Source organism: Natator depressus, chromosome 5 (genome assembly GCF_965152275.1).
Source record: "Natator depressus isolate rNatDep1 chromosome 5, rNatDep2.hap1, whole genome shotgun sequence".
Taxonomy (NCBI): Eukaryota; Metazoa; Chordata; order Testudines; family Cheloniidae; genus Natator; species Natator depressus.
This window is the reverse complement of record NC_134238.1, coordinates 98,889,168-98,913,219: the sequence shown is the minus strand read 5'-3', so window position 1 is coordinate 98,913,219 and position 24,052 is coordinate 98,889,168. Positions and strand designations below refer to the sequence as shown.

General features: G+C 44.7%; 1 protein-coding gene across 4 annotated transcripts in view; it reads right to left on the bottom strand.

Annotated features, from left to right (window-relative positions):
• KANK1 (KN motif and ankyrin repeat domains 1) overlaps nt 1-24,052 on the bottom strand; it is a 178,239-nt gene that overhangs the window by 22,752 nt on the left and 131,435 nt on the right. For all 4 annotated transcript variants that reach the window (XM_074953289.1, XM_074953290.1, XM_074953292.1 and 1 more), the window contains one exon: nt 1,120-3,768. In XM_074953289.1, coding sequence (XP_074809390.1) covers nt 1,120-3,768 — 2,649 coding nt within the window. The remainder of the gene's footprint in view (nt 1-1,119; nt 3,769-24,052) is intronic.

Genomic DNA, 24,052 nt, shown 5'->3' with positions numbered 1-24,052 from the left:
AAGTTTTAATAGATGATTCCAATGAATGCATAAGAGGAAAAATATTAGATTTACGCAGCTGTCTTTACAAATCTACAAGAAGAAATTTATTTAAAATAGTATATAAGCTATAAAAGCTTCATTTAGCAGTGTGCTAGATAATCACTATTAAATAGACTTTTTATTACAGGGATTTTTCCTACTCAGTATCTAGGAGACTGATATTCACGTCTATTTGGACAAATTTCCTATCTTTCTAGTAGACTGTTTATTTTTACTATTTCACTGTGGGAAGAGTGCATTGTGCAGAAGTTACTGTTGGTTGGTGATCTCATAACAATCTCTAAGAAGCCAACTATTATGAATTCAGTAGTACGTAGCTGGCATTCACAGACATAAGTTGTTAGAAAAATATCTAGTTACGTTTTTGTAGCTGACACCATGCTTTAAAGTTGTGAGCAGAGGTACAAAAGAATTTTTAAAAAAATTCCCTAAGTTAATTACGCAAATTCTAAAATAAACAGGACACAAAGAAAAAAAATATTTAAACCCCTCCCGAGCACCACTAAAACCCAAGTAGTCAATATTACTTATGCCATGTAAATGTGCTGCTGTAACTGAAGACTATTACAAACACTTACTGAAACATAGTTGTTCTTGTTACTAAATATTCCTTACTGACCCATTGGTAATCAACGCTAACAGAGTGGGGAACGGTACCTAACAGTGGTCTAATTGGGAGAAAAGAAGATGAATGGAGAATGTGGAAGCAAAACCACCAACCTTTGAGAAAGAGGCTGAAGATACCTCATCATCAGCTAGAATATTCAACTTATAAAAGATGAATGTGACTTAGGAGAAAGTCAAACATGCCTTGCCATAGTTTTAAAAAGCTGCACTCTGCCATTAAAGAGGGACAGGGGAGCAAAAACTATGTCAATCTGAATAATCTTAAATTATAAAAATGGATAAATATTCCAAGTTAAATTCTGTCACATCACCCAATCACTGGATGTTTTATCTATCTATCTATCTATCTATCTATCTATCTATCTATCTATCTATCTATAATTTCTACCAAGCTCAGCACTATTCTTCTCCACCTTCTGAGAGTGACAGGAATGCACACACTCAACATACCTGGGGTAGCACTTCTGTCCATACACTGTTTCTGGATATCTAAGTTCCGCAGCTCCTCAGTGCTTGCATATTTCATGACAGAGTTGATGGACGAAAGGGTGTTTATGAGCTGAGAATTCAGAGACTCAATCTGTGAGTGAGGCTCTCCAAAAGCTTCTGCCAGTTCACTGTAGTTTTCAGCTAGCAGCATCTGTTGTTCCTGCAGCAGCTTCTGTACTTGCTCAATGTAGTGATCCAAGCCAGTCCTCATTTCAGGTGGAGGGAGAGGACTTTCCACTAAAATGCTCACAGGTTCATACACAGGCTCATCCCCAACACCAATGCTTCTGGTACTGGCTGACACAACAGACAATGGCGGGGGACCACACGCAATATTTCTCATTTTAAGACCAACTAGATAGTTCTCATGAATGTTTATCTGCCCTACTGCACAGTCCTTGGTCTTTATCACAGAGGTCTTTTCAAAGCTAGAGTCACAAGAAAGCAAAGTTCCCACTCCAATGGAACGAGTTTTGGCAGATGTGTTTACGTCCTTTACCCGACCATCTCCCACTGCTACAGTCCGCATCTCGACATTCACAGTGTTAGTCTGTTTATCGTAAGTGCTCAAAGTGGTGTTTGTGCTGGAATCCATCAGAGAAGCTGTTTCTGTATTGGTGAACTGGTTCACCATTGCCAATACAGTACTGGTCTGCTGGGTAGCTGTCTGAGGCACTGCCATAACTGCAGATTCTACTGTGCAAACAACCTCTGTGTTTGTGCTGCAGGACACACACTCCTTTAGCGGACAAACAGTCACATTCACTGAACAGTCTCCACAACCTATCGACCGTACTTCCTTGATTTCCGCTTTTGTCTTGCAGAGACTCAAATTATCCACAGACTCCTCTGTGTTGATGCCAGTTTCACAAACACTCATTTCTGTGCCCACATTCTTGTCACACATCTCAGTAGATCTCCCAATGCATTGGTCACGCATGTCTGCTCTCTCCTTCACAAGCCACCGATTCATTAGCAGTTCTGGACCCACAGCTGTACTCTGCAAATTAGGCCTGCAGGAGATTCCAATATCTCTCATTTGTAGATGGTTCCCCACACAGGAGTCAGCAACATCCACATGATCTCCTACCATTTGGTCTCTTGTTTGTACTACAGCTTCCACCATTTTGCTGAAAACCAGAGGTTGAGCCATCAATGCTTTATCCACTTTTTTCCTAGATCCAGCTGCCTGCAGCTCTTGTTTTAATTTGGTCATTTCCCTATCATGAGTAGTTTCTTTTAATTGAACCTCCAATCTGTAGATCTTCCCCTTTAGGGCTTCAATGGTCTGTTGCTGAAGCTCTATTTCTTTGTCAGCTTCTGTGGTGATGCCAAGCATCAACTCTGTCACCCCAACTCCAGAATCTCTAGTTTCTTTCTCTGTTCCCACTGCTACCTCCGTGCATGGTCGGGAAGACCTGTTATATATAACCACATCATTCATATTTTCATCAGCACCCACAGCAACCGACCTGCTTTCTTTTGTTAGATTTTCTCTGTTCATCCGAAGATTAGATGGGATTTCATAGTTGCTGTCCTGGATTTTTCTCTCCAGTGCTTGCATTTCAAAAGTCAACTGCCTAAACTCCTCTGTCCTCTGCGAGTTCTGCTCCATGTCTTCCTCACAGTCTATATATAATTCACCTCCTCTTCTGACCTGAGACAGATGTCCCCATTGCTCTGCATTTCCCGCACTATAAGATCGCTTTCTGAAGCCATAAGTGTCATTTTGATTGGGTATTCTTTGGCTTTTGCGTTCCGCCATCATCTGTCTTTTCTCTTCCTGTAATACTGAAATCTTGACCTGGAGCACAGGAATAGTTTTGACTTGTTCCTCAAGCTCCTTGAGGCGTTTGAGGGCAACTGCCATTTGTTCCCTGATATGCTGCAGATGCACGGGGCTCACATTGGTCACAGGGGTCGATATTCCTGAACTCAATGGGCTATGACGGATGGAGCTGCCCAAAGAGGAAGCAAGATAGACATTATAGTCTCCATTACCCTGGTACCCATTTTGAAGCTGTTGAGACATCTGATTGTGCCCACTAGATCCTACAAAGGAAGGAAGGGAGCTTGCTGAGCCCAGGCCTCCAAAGCTGGAAATCCTGGGCCTGCGGACATCCCCTGGAGTCACCTGCATTATAACCTTCTCCTGTTCCAGTCTTCTCCGGGTTTCCATGAGAGTTTTTGTTACATGAAGATTGTGCCTAGGAAGCTGTGGTGAAGGAGGGGGAAGCTGTCTGCTCTCGGGAATGGTTAAGAAGGTAGGAGAGGCTTCAAAGGAAACTGATGGCCTTGCAGTGACAGACGATGCTACTTGATTCCTTGCTGCAAAGGAGGACTGCTTATTCTCATCACTGTTTGATGAAGAGAGAGACTCTGTTGAGGTCCACCCACTGTATTGGCCACTGGCGTTCTTGGTACCTGTAAAAGTTGGTACTAGTTTCCTCTTCTTCTGGATATTTAATTTCTTGATCGTGTTTCCCTTTTGTATATCATCCACATACTTGAGAAAATCCAAGTCTAACTGGTAGCCGTAAGGAGTTTCCACAAAATAGGGAGCTTTATGCTCTTTGTCATCATCTCCACTCAGAACAGCTTCCTCTTTTTCTGTAGGAAAAAAACCCAAAATCAATACATTTAAAATAAAATAAAACAAGCTACTTCTGGCTAAACTATACAGCGGAAAAGCAAAAGATAATTACACTCTACTCATAGCACAGACTAAACATTATAACTTGGAAGACATATTACTTGTCTATCTTAATTTACCTTGAAAAACATCTCTCCCTCTCTCTCATGCACACACAGATTTAATGCTGAAATCGTAAGTAAACATATGTAAATATGTTGCTTTAATTTATGAAGGCACCGCAAAGGTCTTTACTGATCGCATGAAATGATACTTCGAGGAACTCCTGTAGTACTACCACATCACAACAAACTTTCACACAGGCTAGTGCTAGTCCGTCATGAAAGGATCAGGTGATTCTTTGTGCTGCAGTGAACCATCTGGAGACAGTGCTTCCTTCAGGGAGTATTAAAAGGGTTACGCAGAAATCATTTCCTCCCTAATTTACCAATGCAGTTAGACTTCAGGCAACAGTTTTTAAAAAGGTTAAAATAATTTCAGATCAGTTTTAAGTTGGAGCAGCAATACAAGCTCTCTCTTGCATGGGAGCACATTGATGTGTGTCTGTGAATCTGTCTCTTTTATATTTCAATCCTGCATGAAGCCCATACACTAAAAATATGCAACGAGACCTGTTTCCAATGCAGTCTAAAATTCCACAGCCAAAAGAGAAACCGCCAGCTCAGATGTCAGGACGGCACAGCTTCCTGCAGACACTGGACTCACATGCCACCAAAGCATTCTAAATAAAACTTTGCCACATCTGTTGTGCTTCTGCAGACAGAAAGTTTATACATGAGGTCGTTGCAGAGCCTGCTCCTCCTTCCCCACAAAAACAATTCATAACTCACGAGAGGAATCAGGTACTTTTGAACTGCAGGGCAAACAATAAACATTAGTTTTCCAGTTACCTGAATTAGCGACATGTCTCTGCTCTCAGACCATACATTTTCCATCCAACTAAAACAAGGCCTCTGATTTTTCTCCTTGCCGTCCTAGCTTCAACAAGCTCTCTGTTCACTAAAGCCCTGCCTCTCAACTTTCTCATTCTTCACCCCTTAAGGAAAAAAGTCCACATTAGTGTAAACTTAGCCAAGCAGAGCACATTTTCATAGGCTGAGCTTTCACCAATGAGTTCTGTTCTACAGCAGAACTGAAAACTACTGCCTTTTTAGCACCCATAAGGAACCTCAGCAGTCACCATGCTCTATCGTCTTAATAATAAGAGAACTGTTAGTCTTTTAAAGGTGCAGTAATCTCCACCCATTTTCTCCTCTGTTCCCTCCCCACCCATGAACCATTGTTAATTTGTGTATACATTTCATTTTACTGTATATATTTACGGCATTTTAGTTCCTCCTTAAAAACAATTATTCACAGTCTCTGTGCATATAAAGTTGATCTGGCACTTGGGACTACAAGCTACGATTGTATGTTTGCTAAACTGGCTACCCCTCCAATATTCCCTCAACAAAGAAACACAGGCTACTGCAGGCAGCCACAGTACCTGAAAACAACTTCTAGCTCATTTTTTGAATACAACTACATTTTAAATTGGTGTCCCTTTTAAAGGTACATACACAACTTAAAAAAACCCAAATCACCCTGAATCTACTATTGCTAGAAGTGACACCTAAGAATGCTGTAACAAAGATTAGAATAAAGAAATCTCTAGGTTTTTCAATTTAATTGGTGAATTTGACCAAAGCATACTTTTGGTACTTTGGAAAACTTTCCATAGTTCTGACTGGTCTTTCTCTGCCCTGTGCTGATTGGTTATTTGCACCAACCCTCCCTCTCCCTCACAGTCTCTTCATCTCAGGGTATGTCTATACTACGGAATAAGGTCGAATTTATAGAAGTCGGTTTTTTAGAAATCGGTTTTATATATTCGAGTGTGTGTGTCCCCACAGAAGTGCATTAAGTGCATTAACTCAGCGGAGTGCTTCCACAGTACCGAGGCTAGAGTCGACTTCCAGAGCGTTGCACTGTGGGTAGCTATCCCAAAGTTCCTGCAGTCTCCGCTGCCCATTGGAATTCTGGGTTGAGATCCCAATGCCTGATGGGGCTGAAACATTGTCGCGGGGGGTTGTGGGTACATATCGTCAGTCCCCCCTTCCCTCCCTCCCTCCCTCCGTGAAAGCAAGGGCAGACAATCGTTTCGCGCCTTTTTTCCTGAGTTACCTGTGCGGACGCCATACCACCGCAAGCATGGAGCCTGCTCAGGTAACCGTCACCGTATGTCTCCTGGGTGCTGGCAGACGCGGTACGGCATTGCTACACAGTAGCAGCAACCCATTGCCTTGTGGCAGCAGACGGTACAATACGACTGGTAGCCGTCCTCGTCATGTCTGAGGTACTCCTGGTCGCCTGTGTGAGGTCGATCAGGAGCGCCTGGGCAGACATGGGCGCAGGGACTAAATTTTTAGTGACTTGACCAGGTCATTCTCTTAAGTCCGGCAGTCAGTCCTATTGAACCGTCTTATGGTGAGCAGGCAGGCAATATGTCCTTCTGCACCGTCTGCTGCCAGCCAAAGATGTAAAAGATAGATGGAGTGGATCAAAACAAGAAATAGACCAGATTTGTTTTGTACTCATTTGCCTCCTCCCCTGTCTAGGGGACTCATTCCTCTAGGTCACACTGCAGTCACTCACAGAGAAGGTGCAGCGAGGTAAATCTAGCCATGTATCAATCAGAGGCCAGGCTAACCTCCTTGTTCCAATAAGAACAATAACTTAGGTGCACCATTTCTTATTGGAACCCTCCGTGAAGTCAACCCTGTAAGCCGTGTCCTCAGTCGCCCCTCCCTGCGTCAGAGCAATGGCAAACAATCGTGCATCTGAGTTGAGAGTGCTGTCCAGAGCAGTCACAATGGAGCACTCTGATTGGGCTAAAACATTGTCGCGGGTGGTTCTGGGTACATATCGTCAGTCCCCCCTTCCCTCCCTCCCTCCCTCCGTGAAAGCAAGGGCAGACAATCGTTTCGTGCCTTTTTTCCTGAGTTACCTGTGCGGACGCCATACCACCGCAAGCATGCAGCCCGCTCAGGTAACCGTCACCGTATGTCTCCTGGGTGCTGGCAGACGCGGTACGGCATTGCTACACAGTAGCAGCAACCCATTGCCTTCTGGCAGCAGACGGTGCAGTATGACTGATAGCCGTCCTCGTCATGTCCGAGGTGCTCCTGGCCACGTTGGCTGGGAGCGCCTGGGCAGACATGGGCGCAGGGACTAAATTTTTGGTGACTTGACCAGGTCATTCTCTTTAGTCCTGCAGTCAGTCGTATTGAACCGTCTAATGGTGAGCAGGCAGGCAATACGGATTGCTAGCAGTCGTATTGTACCATCTTCTGCCGGGCAGGCAAGAGATGACGATGGCTAGCAATCGTATTGTACCATCTTCTGCCGGGCAGGCAAGAGATGACGATGGCTAGCAATCGTACTGTGCCATCTTCTGCCAGGCAGGCAAGAGATGAGGATGGCTAGCAGTTGTACTGTACCATCTTCTGCCGAGCAGCCATGAGATGTGGATGGCTTGCAGTCCTTCTGCACCGTCTGCTGCCAGCCAAAGATGTAAAAGATAGATGGAGTGGATCAAAACAAGAAATAGACCAGATTTGTTTTGTACTCATTTGCCTTCTCCCCTGTCTAGGGGACTCATTCCTCTAGGTCACACTGCAGTCACTCACAGAGAAGGTGCAGCGAGGTAAATCTAGCCATGTATCAATCAGAGGCCAGGCTAACCACCTTGTTCCAATAAGAACAATAACTTAGGTGCCCCATTTCTTATTGGAACCCTCCGTGAAGTCCTGCCTGAACTACTCCTTGATGTAAAGCTACCCCCTTTGTGGATTTTAGCCCCCTGAAGCCAACCCTGTAAGCCGTGTCGTCAGTCGCCCCTCCCTCCGTCAGAGCAACGGCAGACAATCATTCCGCGCCTTTTTTCTGTGCGGACGCCATACCAAGGCAAGCATGGAGTCTGCTCAGCTCACTTTGGCAATTAGGAGCACGTTAAACACCACACGCATTATCCAGCAGTATATGCAGCACCAGAACCTGGCAAAGCGCTACCGAGCGAGGAGGCGACGTCAGCGCGGTCACGTGAGTGATCAGGACATGGACACAGATTTCTCTGAAAGCATGGGCCCTGCCAATGCATGCATCATGGTGCTAATGGGGCAGGTTCATGCTGTGGAACGCCGATTCTGGGCTCGGGAAACAAGCACAGACTGGTGGGACCGCATAGTGTTGCAGGTCTGGGACGATTCCCAGTGGCTGCGAAACTTTCGCATGTGTAAGGGCACTTTCATGGAACTTTGTGACTTGCTTTCCCCTGCCCTGAAGCGCATGAATACCAAGATGAGAGCAGCCCTCACAGTTGAGAAGCGAGTGGCAATAGCCCTGTGGAAGCTTGCAACGCCAGACAGCTACCGGTCAGTTGGGAATCAATTTGGAGTGGGCAAATCTACTGTGGGGGCTGCTGTGATGCAAGTAGCCCACGCAATCAAAGATCTGCTGATATCAAGGGTAGTGACCATCATAGTGGATGGCTTTGCTGCAATGGGATTCCCTAACTGTGGTGGGGCCATAGATGGAACCCATATCCCTATCTTGGCACCGGAGCACCAAGCCGGCGAGTACATAAACCGCAAGGGGTACTTTTCAATAGTGCTGCAAGCTCTGGTGGATCACAAGGGACGTTTCACCAACATCAACGTGGGATGGCCGGGAAAGGTACATGACGCTCACATCTTCAGGAACTCTGGTCTGTTTCAAAAGCTTCAAGAAGGGACTTTATTCCCAGACCAGAAAATAACTGTTGGTGATGTTGAAATGCCTATATGTATCCTTGGGGACCCAGCCTACCCCTTAATGCCATGGCTCATGAAGCCGTACACAGGCAGCCTGGACAGCAGTCAGGAGCTGTTCAACTACAGGCTGAGCAAGTGCAGAATGGTGGTAGAATGTGCATTTGGACGTTTAAAGGCGCGCTGGCGCAGTTTACTGACTCGCTTAGACCTCAGCGAAACCAATATTCCCACTGTTATTACTGCTTGCTGTGTGCTCCACAATATCTGTGAGAGTAAGGGGGAGACGTTTATGGCGGGGTGGGAGGTTGAGGCAAATCGCCTGGCTGCTGGTTACGCGCAGCCAGACACCAGGGCGGTTAGAAGAGCACAGGAGGGTGCGGTACGCATCAGAGAGGCTTTGAAAACCAGTTTCATGACTGGCCAGGCTACGGTGTGAAAGTTCTGTTTGTTTCTCCTTGATGAAACCCCCCGCCTCTTGGTTCACTCTACTTCCCTGTAAGCTAACCACCCTCCCCTCCTCCCTTTGATCACCGCTTGCAGAGGCAATAAAGTCATTGTTGCTTCACATTCATGCATTCTTTATTCATTCATCACACAAATAGGGGGATGACTACTAAGGTAGCCCAGGAGGGGTGGTGGAGGAGGGAAGGAAAATGCCACACAGCACTTTAAAAGTTTACAACTTTAAAATTTATTGAATGACAGCCTTCTTTTTTTTGGGCAATCCTCTGTGGTGGAGTGGCTGGTTGGCCGGTGGCCCCCCCACCGCGTTCTTGGGCGTTTGGGTGTGGAGGCTATGGAACTTGGGGAGGAGGGCAGTTGGTTACACAGGGGCTGTAGTGGCAGTCTGTGCTCCAGCTGCCTTTGCTGCAGCTCAACCATACACTGGAGCATACTGGTTTGGTCCTCCAGCAGCCTCAGCATTGAATCCTGCCTCCTCTCATCACGCTGCCGCCACATTCGAGCTTCAGCCCTCTCTTCAGCCCGCCACTTACTCTCTTCAGCCCGCCACCTCTCCTCCTGGTCATTTTGTGCTTTCCTGCAATCTGACATTATTTGCCTCCACGCATTCGTCTGTGCTCTGTCAGTGTGGGAGGACAGCATGAGCTCGGAGAACATTTAATCTCGAGTGCGTTTTTTTTTTCTTTCTAATCTTCACTAGCCTCTGGGAAGGAGAAGATCCTGTGATCATTGAAACACATGCAGCTGGTGGAGAAAAGAAAAGGGACAGCGGTATTTAAAAAGACACATTTTATAAAACACTGGCGACACTCTTTCAGGGTAAACTTTGCTGTTAACATTACATACATAGCACATGTGCTTTCGTTACAAGGTCGCATTTTGCCTCCCCCCACCGCGTGGCTACCCCCTCAACGCTCCCCGTGGCTAACAGCGGGGAACATTTCTGTTCAGCCGCAGGCAAACAGCCCAGCAGGAATGGGCTCCTCTGAGTGTCCCCTGAAGAAAAGCACCCTATTTCAACCAGGTGACCATGGATTATATCTCACTCTCCTGAGGATAACACAGAGAGATAAAGAACGGATGTTGCTTGAACGCCAGCAAACATACACTGCAATGCTTTGTTGTACAATGATTCCCGAGTACGTGTTACTGGCCTGGAGTAGTAAAGTGTCCTACCATGAAGGACGCAATAAGTCTGCCCTCCCCAGAAACCTTTTGCAAAGGCTTTGGGAGTATATCCAGGAGAGCCGCGAATGCCAGGGCAAAGTAATCCTTTCACATGCTTGCTTTTAAACCATGTATAGTATTTTAAAAGGTACACTCACCGGAGGTCCCTTCTCCGCCTTCTGGGTCCAGGAGGCAGCCTTGGGTGGGTTCAGGGGGTACTGGCTCCAGGTCCAGGGTGAGAAACAGTTCCTGGCTGTCGGGAAAACCGGTTTCTCCGCTTGCTTGCTGTGAGCGATCTACAACCTCGTCATCATCATCATCATCTTCTTTGTCCCCAAAACCTGCTTCCGTATTGCCTCCATCTCCATTGAAGGAGTCAAACAACACGGCTGGGGTAGTGGTGGCTGAACCCCCTAAAATGGCATGCAGCTCATCACAGAAGCGGCATGTTTGGGGCTCTGACCCGGAGCGGCCGTTCGCCTCTCTGGTTTTCTGGTAGGCTTGCCTCAGCTCCTTCAGTTTCACGCGGCACTGCTTCGGGTCCCTGTTATGGCCTCTGTCCTTCATGCCCTGGGAGATCTTGACAAAGGTTTTGGCATTTCGAAAACTGGAACGGAGTTCTGATAGCACGGATTCCTCTCCCCATACAGCGATCAGATCCCGTACCTCCCGTTCGGTCCATGCTGGAGCTCTTTTGCGATTCTGAGACTCCATCATGGTCACCTCTGCTGATGAGCTCTGCATGGTCACCTGCAGCTTGCCACGCTGGCCAAACAGGAAATGAGATTCAAAAGTTCGCGGTTCTTTTCCTGTCTACCTGGCCAGTGCATCTGAGTTGAGAGTGCTGTCCAGAGTGGTCAAAATGGAGCACTCTGGGATAGCTCCCGGAGGCCAATACCGTCGAATTGTGTCTACAGTACCCCAAATTCGACCCGGCAAGGCCGATTTAAGCACTAATCCACTTGTCAGGGGTGGAGTAAGGAAATCGATTTTAAGAGCCCTTTAAGTCGAAATAAAGGGCTTCATCGTGTGGACGGGTGCAGGTTTACATCGATTTAATGCTGCTAAATTCGACCTAAAGTCCTAGTGTAGACCAGGGCTCAGAGAGTCACTCCTCTTACCCTATTCTTCCCTTCCCTGTCCTCCTCAGTCACTCTCCCTTCCTCACTAACCCAACCAACCAAAAAATAAATAAATAAAAATTGTGGAACTAACATGACTTTTGACGCCATCACATTGTTCACTCAACCTGCTCGACACTCCTTTCCGCACCATGGATCTGTCTTGTCTATTTAAATTGTAAGCTCTTCAACACAGGGGCCATCTTTTTGTTTTGCATACGTACAGAGCCTAGCACAATAGGGTCCCGTTCCATGACTAGGGCTCCTAGGTGCAACAGTAATACAAATAAATACTAGTCAGTTTCACTGTTTTGTTGAGGACAATAATACTATCTGTCTCTTAATAGCACTTTTAATCAGCAGATTCCAAAGCACTTCACAATCTTAAATGCATTTATCCTCAGAACTCCCCTGTGAGGTCAGGAAGTGTTATTATCCCCACTTTACAGATGGGGAACTGAGTCTCAGAGACTTGCCCAAGGTCACAATAGGAAGTCTGTGGAGGAACAAGAAATTGAACCTGGATCTCCCAATTCCTAGGGTACTGTCCTAACTACTGGACCATCCTTCATCTCAGTCAATTGTGCTTCCTGACTCCTGCAGCAACTTGAGGGCACCGCACTTCCCTCTACGGTCGGGGAGAACTCATACTTTAACAATGGTCCTGCAAAAGGGTGATTTGCAGTCGTAGCAGCAAAACTGAGCTTGTAGTTGGTGGGTGTGTGCACTAAAAAGGAAGGAGAGGCGCCAGTCCTGCAATTGATAGCGTGGGGGTGGACTGCCAGATAAAACACTTCAGCTTCAGAATGGGGTCTTGGTGTTTTTACTCATGGACTTACCCAAAATAAATTTCTAAATAACAGCAGCAAAAATATCCATGTATTTATATACATTACACACACAAAAACTACAAAGATTATTATTAAGGTTGCAAATTCAAGCTCTCAAAAGATAGCAAGTGGCAGAATTAAGGTTGCATGTGCAGCCTTAATTCAGCTCCCTTGGGTGTATGCATGATGATGCTGTTAGGCTACTGTTGGGTTAAACCTCATTGAATCTAGAGGGTATAATTGCTGCCCTTCATTTAAGATAGCTGTAAGAAGTCATTAAGCTCTTTTAGAGAAGCAGGCAGCTGAAACAATAGGGATCTCCAACCAAACACAGGAACAGGTGAGGGTGATCAGGAATTTGAACTATGTGGGTGGAGAGGAGTCACTGGGTATTGTTTTAATAGAAAGTGTGACTGTGCAAAAGAGAGAAGGTAAAGCAGTGATGAACACCAGAGAACTAAGAAACAGCAGAAAAGCTAAGGACAGAGTGGAGACAAGCACTGGGAACATGGCCCTGAGAAAAGCTATGAGGGAGATTTTGGGCTAAGTGCTGACTGGAAAGGGGGCTTGGAAATGGGAGCTAACATACTCTCTTGTTGTTTTATTCCTACTGTGTTCAGGGAAACAGGACTTTCTGTACATTCTTTGTACATAAACAGGATTGCATCAAAGAAATACCTGACTCCATCATCAATTTCTCCTCCTGACTGAACAACTCACAAGATCCCAAAATTTTCACTAGTAGCTTGGTCACAAGGGGTAACAATTCAGTCTTTAGTTACATAAGCATGTACTATTTTTCCACATGAGATGAATCATGGTTGTGTACTGAAGGAGGCTGTTCTCTACAGGATCTCTGCCTCATTTGTTGCAGAACGTGGATGGTGTGTAGTGAAGGAGGCTGGGAAATGTGCTTGAGTGGGCACACACTTCTGCCTCCCCTCTCACCCCACTTGATCCCTTCTGCCCCATTCCTGTCCTCTCTCTTTCCCGTTGCTGCCTTCTCCTCCCAGTCCCATTCTCCTCAACCAAATAAATTCTCATTGCCAAGGAAGTTCTAGTCTCCCTTTCCAGACTCCCAGGTGCAGTCACAGTCTTCTCCTTCACCCCTCATGCTCAAGTCCCATTCCTTGCCTATCCTCCCCATTCCTGATTTCCCCCCTACCGGCTCCTCTCCCTGATCTGATTCTGATCCCTTCACTGGCCTCCAATTGCTTCCCCACCCATGATCTCCATATCTCCCCCATGGGTTCCCAAGTCCTAATTTCTCTCTCCCAGGCTCCTCATCCAATCTCAGTCTCCCAACCCCTGTGGCTCCTTGTCCCAGTCTCTCTGTCCAGCCAGTGCCAGTTCTCCCCAAACTCCCTCCCTGCCTGTCAGATCTGTTCCCCTCCCTCTTCCCCCACTCCTTTCTTTCAGCCAACTGGCTTGCAGGCCAGGGATACTTTGCCTTGCAGGCATAATCTCCTGATCAACATGTCCCAGTCTTCTTTGCCCGCCTGGCTCTCATTCCCGATCTCCCTGCCCAGCCAGTCCCAGTCTCCTCTCCACATCCCAACTACAGTTTCAGTTTCCCTCTCAGCCTTCAGCCCCAGTTGCCTCCCACCCAACTCCAGCTCCTTGTCCCGACCTACTTCCCCCATCTCATCCTCAGATCTGGCTTTTGTCCCCCCGTGCAGTTGATGCAGGAGACTTCCGCCTCCACAATCCCTGGACCCAGCAGAAGGGTCAATAAGCATGCAGGAGAGACACCCTTCTTGTCTCCTCTTCTATGCACAGTCCTGGCACAGAGATCTGCAGTCACAGGGAAAATCCTGTTCAGCCTCCTGCAGCCCTGAGGCATGCTCAGTGTGGATTGAATATTTGCCATTTTTAGTTGCATAGCTTTGGGAAGTCTCTACTCAGCATGTGTAAATTATGATTTTCAAAAGGGCTTATAACATGGTCAAATAGCAACATTTTTTCATGAGGAAGGCAAAAGGTAAGTCCCTGAAATTTGGCAGGGATGGAATTTGTTAAAGGCAGAGGACTCTAGAGCTTTTCAGAGAAAAGGCTGCCAGAATTTCACATGGGCAAAACAATGATTTTTTTTTCTGGCCTTGTTCTCAAAAACTGTTGAAGCCTTTTGGCTGAATATTTCCAAAAATATTTAACCTGAGACAAACACCCAGTATAGACAATTTCAGCCCAAAGAGTTAAAGTTTGGCAATGTTATAAGCAATTGAAAACAGAGATGTAAAGATAAGTATCAGGCAACCCTAACAGTAGACATTGCTACCAGCCACACTGCCCCCCTCCAATAATAGACCGGTATTCATGACATATTATTTAAAGGATTATCTCAGAAAATTAGCTTTTGTATTTTTAAAAAAACAAGATGGCAATGTCAGTTTAAGTGCCAGATGTTCTTACGGACTTTCTTCTCTGTAAAACCAGTTTATAGAAAGCAGATGCATTTGGTTTGCTACAAAGACTCAGAACTTTGGCATAAACTATAGAAAAGATTGTATTATTTTCAAAATTAACCACTTATATTTTTCTGTCAAATTCAAAACCATAAAGGTAGAAGGTTAAAAAAAGTAGTAAGAATTTCATTAAACATTTAACCCTTCATATCATGCATTGTGCTTTTGTGGCAGGAAAGTCCCAAGATTCCAGAATTAACCTATCAGTGGAAAATTACTCAAAACCTCTGAAGACAGCTCATTTAAGTTTAAATCATAAGAGCTAAACTGTCAAATATTTCTCCCTGAAACAATTCAGGTGGAAATTACCGAAATGAAGCCTCTCCAAAATCATATCAATTCCTTGCATCTTTGCAATTAAGGCTGTGGCTAATTTGGTGGTCTCTAGCTAAACTGGCTATCTTAGTAATGTTGACATTTTGCACCTGACAGCCCATAATAAGAATTACTTGTATTTTTTTTAAGAGTTGTGTGCAGTTAATCACACACAATTTTTCATTAAAATAACACTGGGTACACTTTACTAGCACAATTACACCACTGTAGGGGGATCATTGCAGCAATGGTTGTTGATGCTACAGATAAACAACAAGAAGTTATGTAATCTGGAGAAAAGAAAAATCTATGATGCACCATGTCAGAGCTGTGCCAAGCCTTTACACATTTTACAGGCACATCCATTTCAGACTTTGCTGTGAAGTTTCAAAGTACAAAAACAAAGTGAAGTGGGCTGCTATTTTAGGGAAATGGAAAATGATTCTGCCAGTTTCAAAAATCTACTAAAAAGGAAAGGAAATAAAACCCTGTGAGAACGTTATTCTTTTCTCTCCTAGCCCTGATATACCGGACGCACCATGAATGCACTCGCTCCATTAGCATTTGGTGGGTAGTATTGTGCTGCACAAAGCAGCACTGATTAACTTTTGAGGAAGCTGTATTGATCTGCCGTTCAGCCAAGAGGAAAGGTCTGCATATCTTGGGACTCTGAGTGAGCAAGAAATCCCACTGCCACTAAAAAGAGTGTCAACAGAGAACACTAAAGAGATTCCTGTTGAGCCTCTTATTTGGTCCTTGGCTAGCTGAACATGGGCACTGCAACAAATAAAAGACATTCACAGATCTCTGCAATACTTCAGACAACCATAAATTACACCACTGCGCCACAATGAACTTCTTTTCTTTGCGTGTTGATTTGCAAAGGTTAACTTTAACACAGTCGCACAGACACACACACACACAGACTTAAGTCATCAGCTTGGGAATTTAATATGCATTGCTATTTCATCTGCTGAACACTCAACCGTTAGAAGCTGGACTTTAGAATCATAGAATCATAGAATATCAGGGTTGGAAGGGACCTCAGGAGGTCATCTAGTCCAACCCCCTGCTCAAAGCAGGACCAATCCCCAATTAAATCATCCCAGCCAGGGCTTTGTCAAGCCTGACCTTAAAAACTTCTAAGGAAGGAGATTCTACCACCTCCCTAGGTAACGCATTCCAGTGTTTCACCACCCTCCTAGTGAAAAAGTTTTTCCTAATATCCAACCTAAACCTTTACATTGTATGTGCTCATTTTGGACAAGTGGTTGTGAAGCAAGGTATTCTGGAATTTTTTTTAATTTGTAGAGGCCTCGTTGTGTTACTGTCACCATTAATTCAGTTATCTAGAAGTGTGCACAAATTGCACTTCCGTCTCCCTGCTGAATAATAATCACAAACTGGACATAGGCATCATTTAACAAACACACTGTTCTGTTCTCTCTTCCTGAAACTGCTGTGACCAGCTCTGTCTAAACACTGCAGTCTTGCCAATTTCCATTAAATTATATCCTATCCGATGCACTGCACAAGAACTTCAGTATATTAAAGCACTGAGTCAGAGCTAGCATAGCCCACAGAAATTGCTTCTTCTCCCTGAATGGGAGATTCAAAGACTACAATGTTTAATTGATGGGTTCAAATTAGTTAAAAGCCTTGGTATCATGTAAGCGTAAGCAATAGGAGACAAAGGGAGAATTTGGACAGATGTAGTTTCAGTTCAACATGCTAATTAAGACAAAAAATCACTACTGTATAGTGTCCTGGGAGGGTCAAGAAGTAGTGAATAGAAGAGAAGAAAGGCAGCCTGAAAACATTTTAAAAGCTTATTCTAAATCTAAGATGCCTTTAAGAATATACAGCTTGCATCTAAAAGGTTCTCTCTCCATATGTTTAGGATACGTGTGCTCAAGCATTTTACCTTTAGTCTGATAACTATTTTAAAAAAAACCTTTCAACTGAAATAATGTTATGAATAATACATTCTCCAAGAATTATCACATAAAAAAAGATATAAGGAATGTTGCAAAGAAGCAGAACATTGGTATAACTGTGAAACCATATAATATTCTTATGTGCCAGACTCAGATTTAAAAGGTAACACAGAAAAGGGAGAAAAAAAAAGGGGGGTCTCTTTTTTGGTTCTTTGTTGTGTTTGCAAGGAACTTAATGGGTTTTCTGATTCCCCACACCCCCGCCCGTTTCTTCTTCTTCTATCTGAGGAATATCAAGTGAATAAGGAGAGGAAAAAAGCCTGTCAGGCCTTCCTGATGCCTTAAAGCAGCACCAAATCTCTTTTTTCCTTTCCAGATTTTTTTAAAAAGCATGGCAATAAGTTTTACAATATTACCTTCCCCTCATCACCTACTCTAGCTAAGCAGGGAAAATGCAGGGAAGGAACCACTACCCTGGAGAGAGACAAGATTTCTCTTGTTTCCAGCCTTGCTACAACTGCTCCCAACTGGAAACGAAGAGGAGCTGATTTAGCTACAGCTGCTTCCCATAGAGAGTAAAGCTATGGACTTCCAGAACCTACTCTCCATCCCACCCTGAACTACCACAACTGCAGAAGACGATGAGAGACTCCATTACCACTCCGAAATGAAAAGGAAGGGTTTGCCCTGGCTCTCCTGTTATAGAGAAATTCCATTTACAGTAAAGGTTCCTGGAGGACCTGCCGCCGAATTGCCGCCATGGGACACGGACTGCACCCCCCCCATTCGGAATGCCGCCCCAAGCACCTGCTTGGAAAGCTGGTGCCTGGAGCCGGCCCTGTATATATATAATATTCTTAAACTAAAACAAAATTTGTCTTAATCTAAACCATATATGTATTTTACATTTTGGAAAAACACTAAGAGCTTTTTGGATAGCAACTTCTTTTTGATGTTAATAAAGTGCAATAAAGATCCAACACCCAGACACCATGGTGAAGGCTACAATACAAATGTTTGCAGTGAATAGCATTTTATTCCATTTTGGATGTTGCAGAACACCCACACACTTGCATGCTGTAGCTGACTGTTCTATATTTTCTCCAATACCGCTATATCTGCTGTCTTTTATAAAAGTTTCCACAGAAAACACTGCCCTCATGATGGAAGAGGATGGTGAAGATTTGTATATTATGTTAATTTGTTCTATGTTGGCAAAAAAGGGTAAACTCACGCAATATGTAGTCTTACATATTGTTTAGATATCCGCAGTACCTAATCCCATAGTGGTGAGTTAAGGACCCAGCCTTAGGGCTTGTCTACACTTAAAAAGCTGAAGTGGCTATGCTGTGCTGTAGTGCTTCAGTGAACATGCTACCTACATGGACAGGAGGGCTTCTCCCATCAGCTTAGGTAATCCACCTCCCCAAAAGGCAATAGCTATGTCGATGGAAGAAGCCCTTCTGTTGACATACCATTGTCTACACTAGAAGTTAGACGGTTTACTAGCGAAGACCAAGCCTTCGAATCAACGAGCATAAGGAAAGTGAGCTAAACAAAAGACTGTTCGTAATCACTATGTTGTGTTTGCATGTGAAGGGTCTTAGACCTGAGCAGTCCATTACATTTACTGTAAACATCACAATACTTTGGCAAATGGGGTATAGTTAAGATGGATCATATGCCTTAACTCTTTACTCTTTCTATCTTAAGTGGGCCCATTAAGAAAACAAAGAATATAGGACATGATCCACAATCTGCTAAAGTCAAGAGGTGGGTCTTTCCACTGACTACACTGGGCTTTGGATTAGGCCCACAGTGAACAGGCTTTCTTCAACTGAATTAATTTTTCTCCCCAAAAAATCACCACATCATAGGAACAGTGTCAGTGGTGGCACTGTGGTCTGGTTCTAAGTGATCAAATAAATTCATTTGTTTATACATGTCCCATGACTATTTACTGCTCCATTTTTAGTTCCTAAAATAGTGGAACCATTTCTTTAGCTCACAGGACAGAAGCTTTGGCTTTTCATAGAATCACAGAACTGGAAGGGATCTCGAGAGGTCATCTCGTCCAGTCCTCTGCAGTTCTATGCCCTGTTCTGACTACTTGTGCCTGACCACGGTACAAGTAGTAATAGTTTTATTTTTTGAAAGCATGTTCAAGTGCCACGTTAGGACCCAATCCTGCACACATGTACGCATGTGCAGAGCTTCATGCATGTGAGGAGCCCTCCTGAAATCAGCCTGACTGCGCATGTGCTTAAGTTATATATGGGCATAAATAAGTGTTTGTAGGATTGGGACCTTAGTAACATCGTTCAATTACAAAAAAGTTTACTTTCAGAGTAATGGTCCAACACAGTTTGGTGACTTTCACGACACTATGTGAGACACCTTTTCCATATCTGTATTTACATTATCTTCACCACAAATGTCAACATATTTCTGGAGGTAACTGTGGTTATTTTAATTAACACAACCCATTGCGGGTGACTTCCGCAATTTACATTTCAGTTAGGTGTGCATGGATTAGATTTTTATTAGTAAGTATTGGCAAATGTAGATCTCACCCTACACACAAAAACTGATTAAAAAACGTTTCGATCAATAATCATCAAAATGTACAGCTAAGCAGCATTTTTCTAACTTTGCCTAAGAACTTTTATTAGAGTTTGATTTAAGAATATTTACTTTACATATTTTGACATGCGAGGTTGACAATTGGTGTTTTAACTGTTATAAAACTAACTTTTTGCATATCAACATCTGCTATCATTAAAAAACTGTCTGCCCACCCCACAATTCCCCAAAGCTGTGAAAATTTAAATCAATAAAAATCATCATATCTGTAAAATAAAAAAAAAATTGAATTCTGCCAAGTCTAATTTTAGTACTTGTAAAAAATGTGCCTAATAACTATGTCTACAAGGCACATGCTGTAAGTTGCTATTTAACAAAAAGACGCAAATGCAACAGACACACATAAGGGGGCAGAATTAAATTTGCTGTGGAAGACTTATCTTGGAATTTTCCAACTTTACATTCATGCTGAAGTAACTAAGGGCAATAAACAGTGGTTGGGGTGGGGGGGGTGGGGAAGAGATCTCTCAAAGGGGAAGAGGAAAGAAAGATGAAGTATAAATAGTGCATTTTAAAAGTATTTTGCCAAAAACAGTTACATGCATTTATTTGAATGTTTGATCCTTATACGTTTGAGCTGAACTTCCTTTTTCTTTAAAAAATAAAAAACCTCCGACCTGAGAAGCTGCAGCCCAAAAGGTGGCAACTTTGTAAAGTTATATGCCACTGCAACTCTAAGGTTAGCTCTGGCTGAGGAGACATTTTGATTTTAAAATCAAGAACAGCTAATGAGTAAGAGCATTCTGGTAAGAATAAATAAAGGGTGACGAGGCTAGTCTGGAAAATGAGTGCAGGATATAAGGAGTCACCCATGCTAATTAACACTAAATAAAGGATTATGCTTATTTATAAGGAATCATTGCGCACACACACAAAACATTGAACTAGGATTGTCTGCATTCAAATGCAATATGGTTCTTATCACACTCAAATCAATCTACCTTCTCTGTTAGTAATCCCCTCATTTGAGGCCTAAAAATTGTAGGCTGAAGCCTACTCTCTGGTTGTACTAGTTTTCCTGGTACAGCGCTAGTTTTGGTGATACTGTAGCACAGACACTTTGTAAGTGTACCAAATCAACCCTTCTGGCTACTGGAAAGATGACTTCAACTACAAGGCCTAAGTTGACGTACTTAGATCTACTTACCACGGGGTCCACACTATGTGATGTTGATGCAAGATACTCTCCCATCAACTCCCCTTCCACTTCTCGTTCAGGTGGAGTACAGGAGTTGACGGGAGAGCGATCTGCGGTCGATTTAGCGGGTCTCTTCACTAGACCCAGTAAATCAACCATCGATGCATCGATCGCTGCACGTCGAACCCCTGGTAAGTGTAGACAAGCCCTAAGGTTGCTTTGTTCTGGTCCCTTTCCCATCTCTGTCTCAGGGCTTGTCTACACTTACTGGAGGATCGACACATGGCAATCGATGCATCGGCAGTTGATTTAGCAGGTCTAGTGAAAACCCACTAAATCGACTGCAGATCACTCTCCCATCAAGTCCTGTACTCCACCTGAACGAGAAGGGGAGTCAATGGGAGAGCGTCTCCCGTCAACATAGCGTAGTGTGGACCCCGCGGTAAGTAGATCTAAGTACGTCGACTTCAGCTACATTATTCACATACCCATAGTTACACAACTTCAGCTATGTCTACATTACCCACTGATCCGGCGGGTCAATCCAGTGGGGGGTCGATTTATCGCATCTAGTCTAGACGTGATAATCAACCCCCGAGCACTCTCCCGTCGACGCCTGTACTTCACTGCCGCCAGAGGCGCGGGCAGCCTCGACGGGGGACCAGCAGCAGTCGACTCACCATAGTGAAGACACCGCGGCAAGTAGATCTAAGTACGTTGACTTCAGCTACGTTATTCGCATAGCTGAAGTTGCGTAACTTAGATCGATCCCCCCAGTGTAGACCAGGGCTTAGATCAATCTCCCCCCTGTAGTGTAGACAAGGCCTCAGAGACATCAAGGGAAGTGGAGTAGCAGTAGGCAGGAAACACAGAGCATGGGTGGGAAGGAATACAGATGCTATATCCCAAACTGTTCCCAGGGCAGGAAATATTGCTGGAGGCCTCTATTAAAGCTGCCATTGTGCATTCTCTCTCATTAGTTGTCACTAATGCCTCAGCACAATGGCTAATCCCCACTAGTCCTCACTGCCCACAGAGACATCAGCTGGCATCTTCCTCCCCCCCCCCCCCCCAAATTCCAGCGCTCCCTGGAAAAAGGGCAATCAGAAGAAAGTGGGAAGCTCTCATAGACTGGAGGGAGCGTCACAGAAGGCAAGTTTTGGCTCATCACAGTCTCTCTGCCTTCAGAAAAGCTGCTTGAACAAATTGACTTTCTCTCTCTCTCTCAAATGTTGTGCTGCTGCATAAGAACTACCTGGTGAATTTGCAGGCTCCTTTTGCCTTTAGTGATCTCCATATCCAAGCACTGACATCCCAATCCAGCCTACTTTGCTTGCAAAACCAGACGCAAACAAAGCAAGTTCAGGCGCCCTGCTATTTTCAAGCATACTCTAAAATTGCAACTTTCTGCATCTCTCATGATTTATCTACTTGAGGATGCATCTCCATCATCTGATAATATTTATTTTATTCCACTCACTTTATGACATGCCTACCCACTTGTTCTAGGCACATGTGTCATAAAAACTAACGTATAAAATGTACAAGATCAATCAATGAAAAAATAAACTCCACCTTATCCATATTAACCTGTCATGATGATCAACACCCCCCCCTCCCCACAATTACACACCTCTCAAAAGCCTGAATGGAAAAAGGCCTTAAAGTTTGCCTTGTCAACTGACTCTGGCGCTGCTGAAGTAGAGGAAAAGCCAGTGCTGGACTGGCAGGTAACTTCATGAGAATGCCAACTGCCCCTTCCTTTAAGTCACAGGGGACTGGACTAGTTTAAGCGCCGCAGCTGATTTCAGCAACCACAACACCTCCAGGTTGTGAGCTTTGTATACCAATGGCAGGCATGGGGCAACAATATCTTGTTACTTTTCCCAGTTGCTCCTCTAAGTCTTGTCTAAACTGAGTCAAGTAACCAGCCTGAAAGCCACAGATTGCCACTTAGCACTAGGCAAATCACTCATCCACACAGACTAGTCTGAGGGAGATGGAGATATCAAGCTGGGTGACAAGCAGCACAGAGAACAGGGGTTCTCAGCCTTTTCCTTTCAGAGCCCCCCCCCACTATAAAAACTCCACGGCCCTGCGGCTGGGGGGTTTGAGTGGGGGGAAAGCGGGGAGGGGTGGCAGCACCAGGCTTCAGCTGTGGGGGCCTCTGGATTTCAGCTGTGTGTGTGGGGGGTTACTGCTCTGTGGAGCTGAGGGGGGGTCTCAAGGTCTCGGGGCTTTAGCCACACTGGGAGGTGGGGGTGGCTTAGGGATTTAGCCTCGTGGGGTGGCTTCTGCCCTGCAGGGCGGTTTCTGCCGGGGCTTCTGCCCCATGGGGTGCTGAGGCTTAGGGCTCCGGGCTTTAACCCCCCCAAGGCAGGGGCGGGGGGACTCAGGACTCCAAGCTTCAGCCGCTGGGGCTCTGAGCGGCCCTGCTTGGCAGACCCCCTGAAAAGGCCTGGGGACCTCCAAAGGGCCACAGACCCCTGGTTGAGAACTGATGACAGAGGATGAAGCTGCCCATGTTTCCTTCCTAGTTACCCTATTGGGTGCATTTTTACTAGGAAAAATGTTGCATTCTTAATTCACGTTAGTTAACTCCGTAACTAACATGAGGTAAAATCCTAGTGAAGACTAGGCAGACTGACTTTAACACAAGTTAAAAGACAATCTGCCTGGTCGCCACTAGGATTTCACCTCAGGTTTGTTACTGTGAGTTACCTGACTTGAGTTGAGAATACAACTTTTTCTTAGCAAACACAAGCCCATACACACATTGAACAGGATGGCAACAGAAGGGAACCCTGTGAAACTCTGCCCAAGAAAGGTCTCGATGCAGAGGAAAGTAGCTAACCAATAACCCCTTGAATCTGTCAAAACGAAAGGAACACAGCCACTCATCCACTCCTGCTGGAGTCCAAAGGCAGGTCACCACTTCCTTCTGGTCGTCTGTATAAGCACACACACCTCCCATCTATCATCAACAGATTACCAACCAACTGCATTCATGCAGTCTTTCAACCCAGCCCAGACCTAAAGCCGAATCAGCTAAAATCATGGACAAACACTACTTCAGATTCTGCTGGAAAGGTCTTGACACAGCCTTCTCAATAACATTCCATAACAAAAAGAGAGAGTAATGAGACTGGGCACAATATCGGTCAAAAGGGTCTAATTAGTGCTTCCTTAAAGAGAGAACGTGTTGACAAGCAACTTCAATGGCTCCAGAATCTTCTTGCTAGCTTTTGCCAGTCAGGACGGACACAGATAAAATGCAGGTCTTAACTAGAGAGCTTCTCCCATCCCATATCTATATCCCAAACCTAACCCTCAAACCAACACTTCAATCAATTACATCAGCTGAAACTCAAGC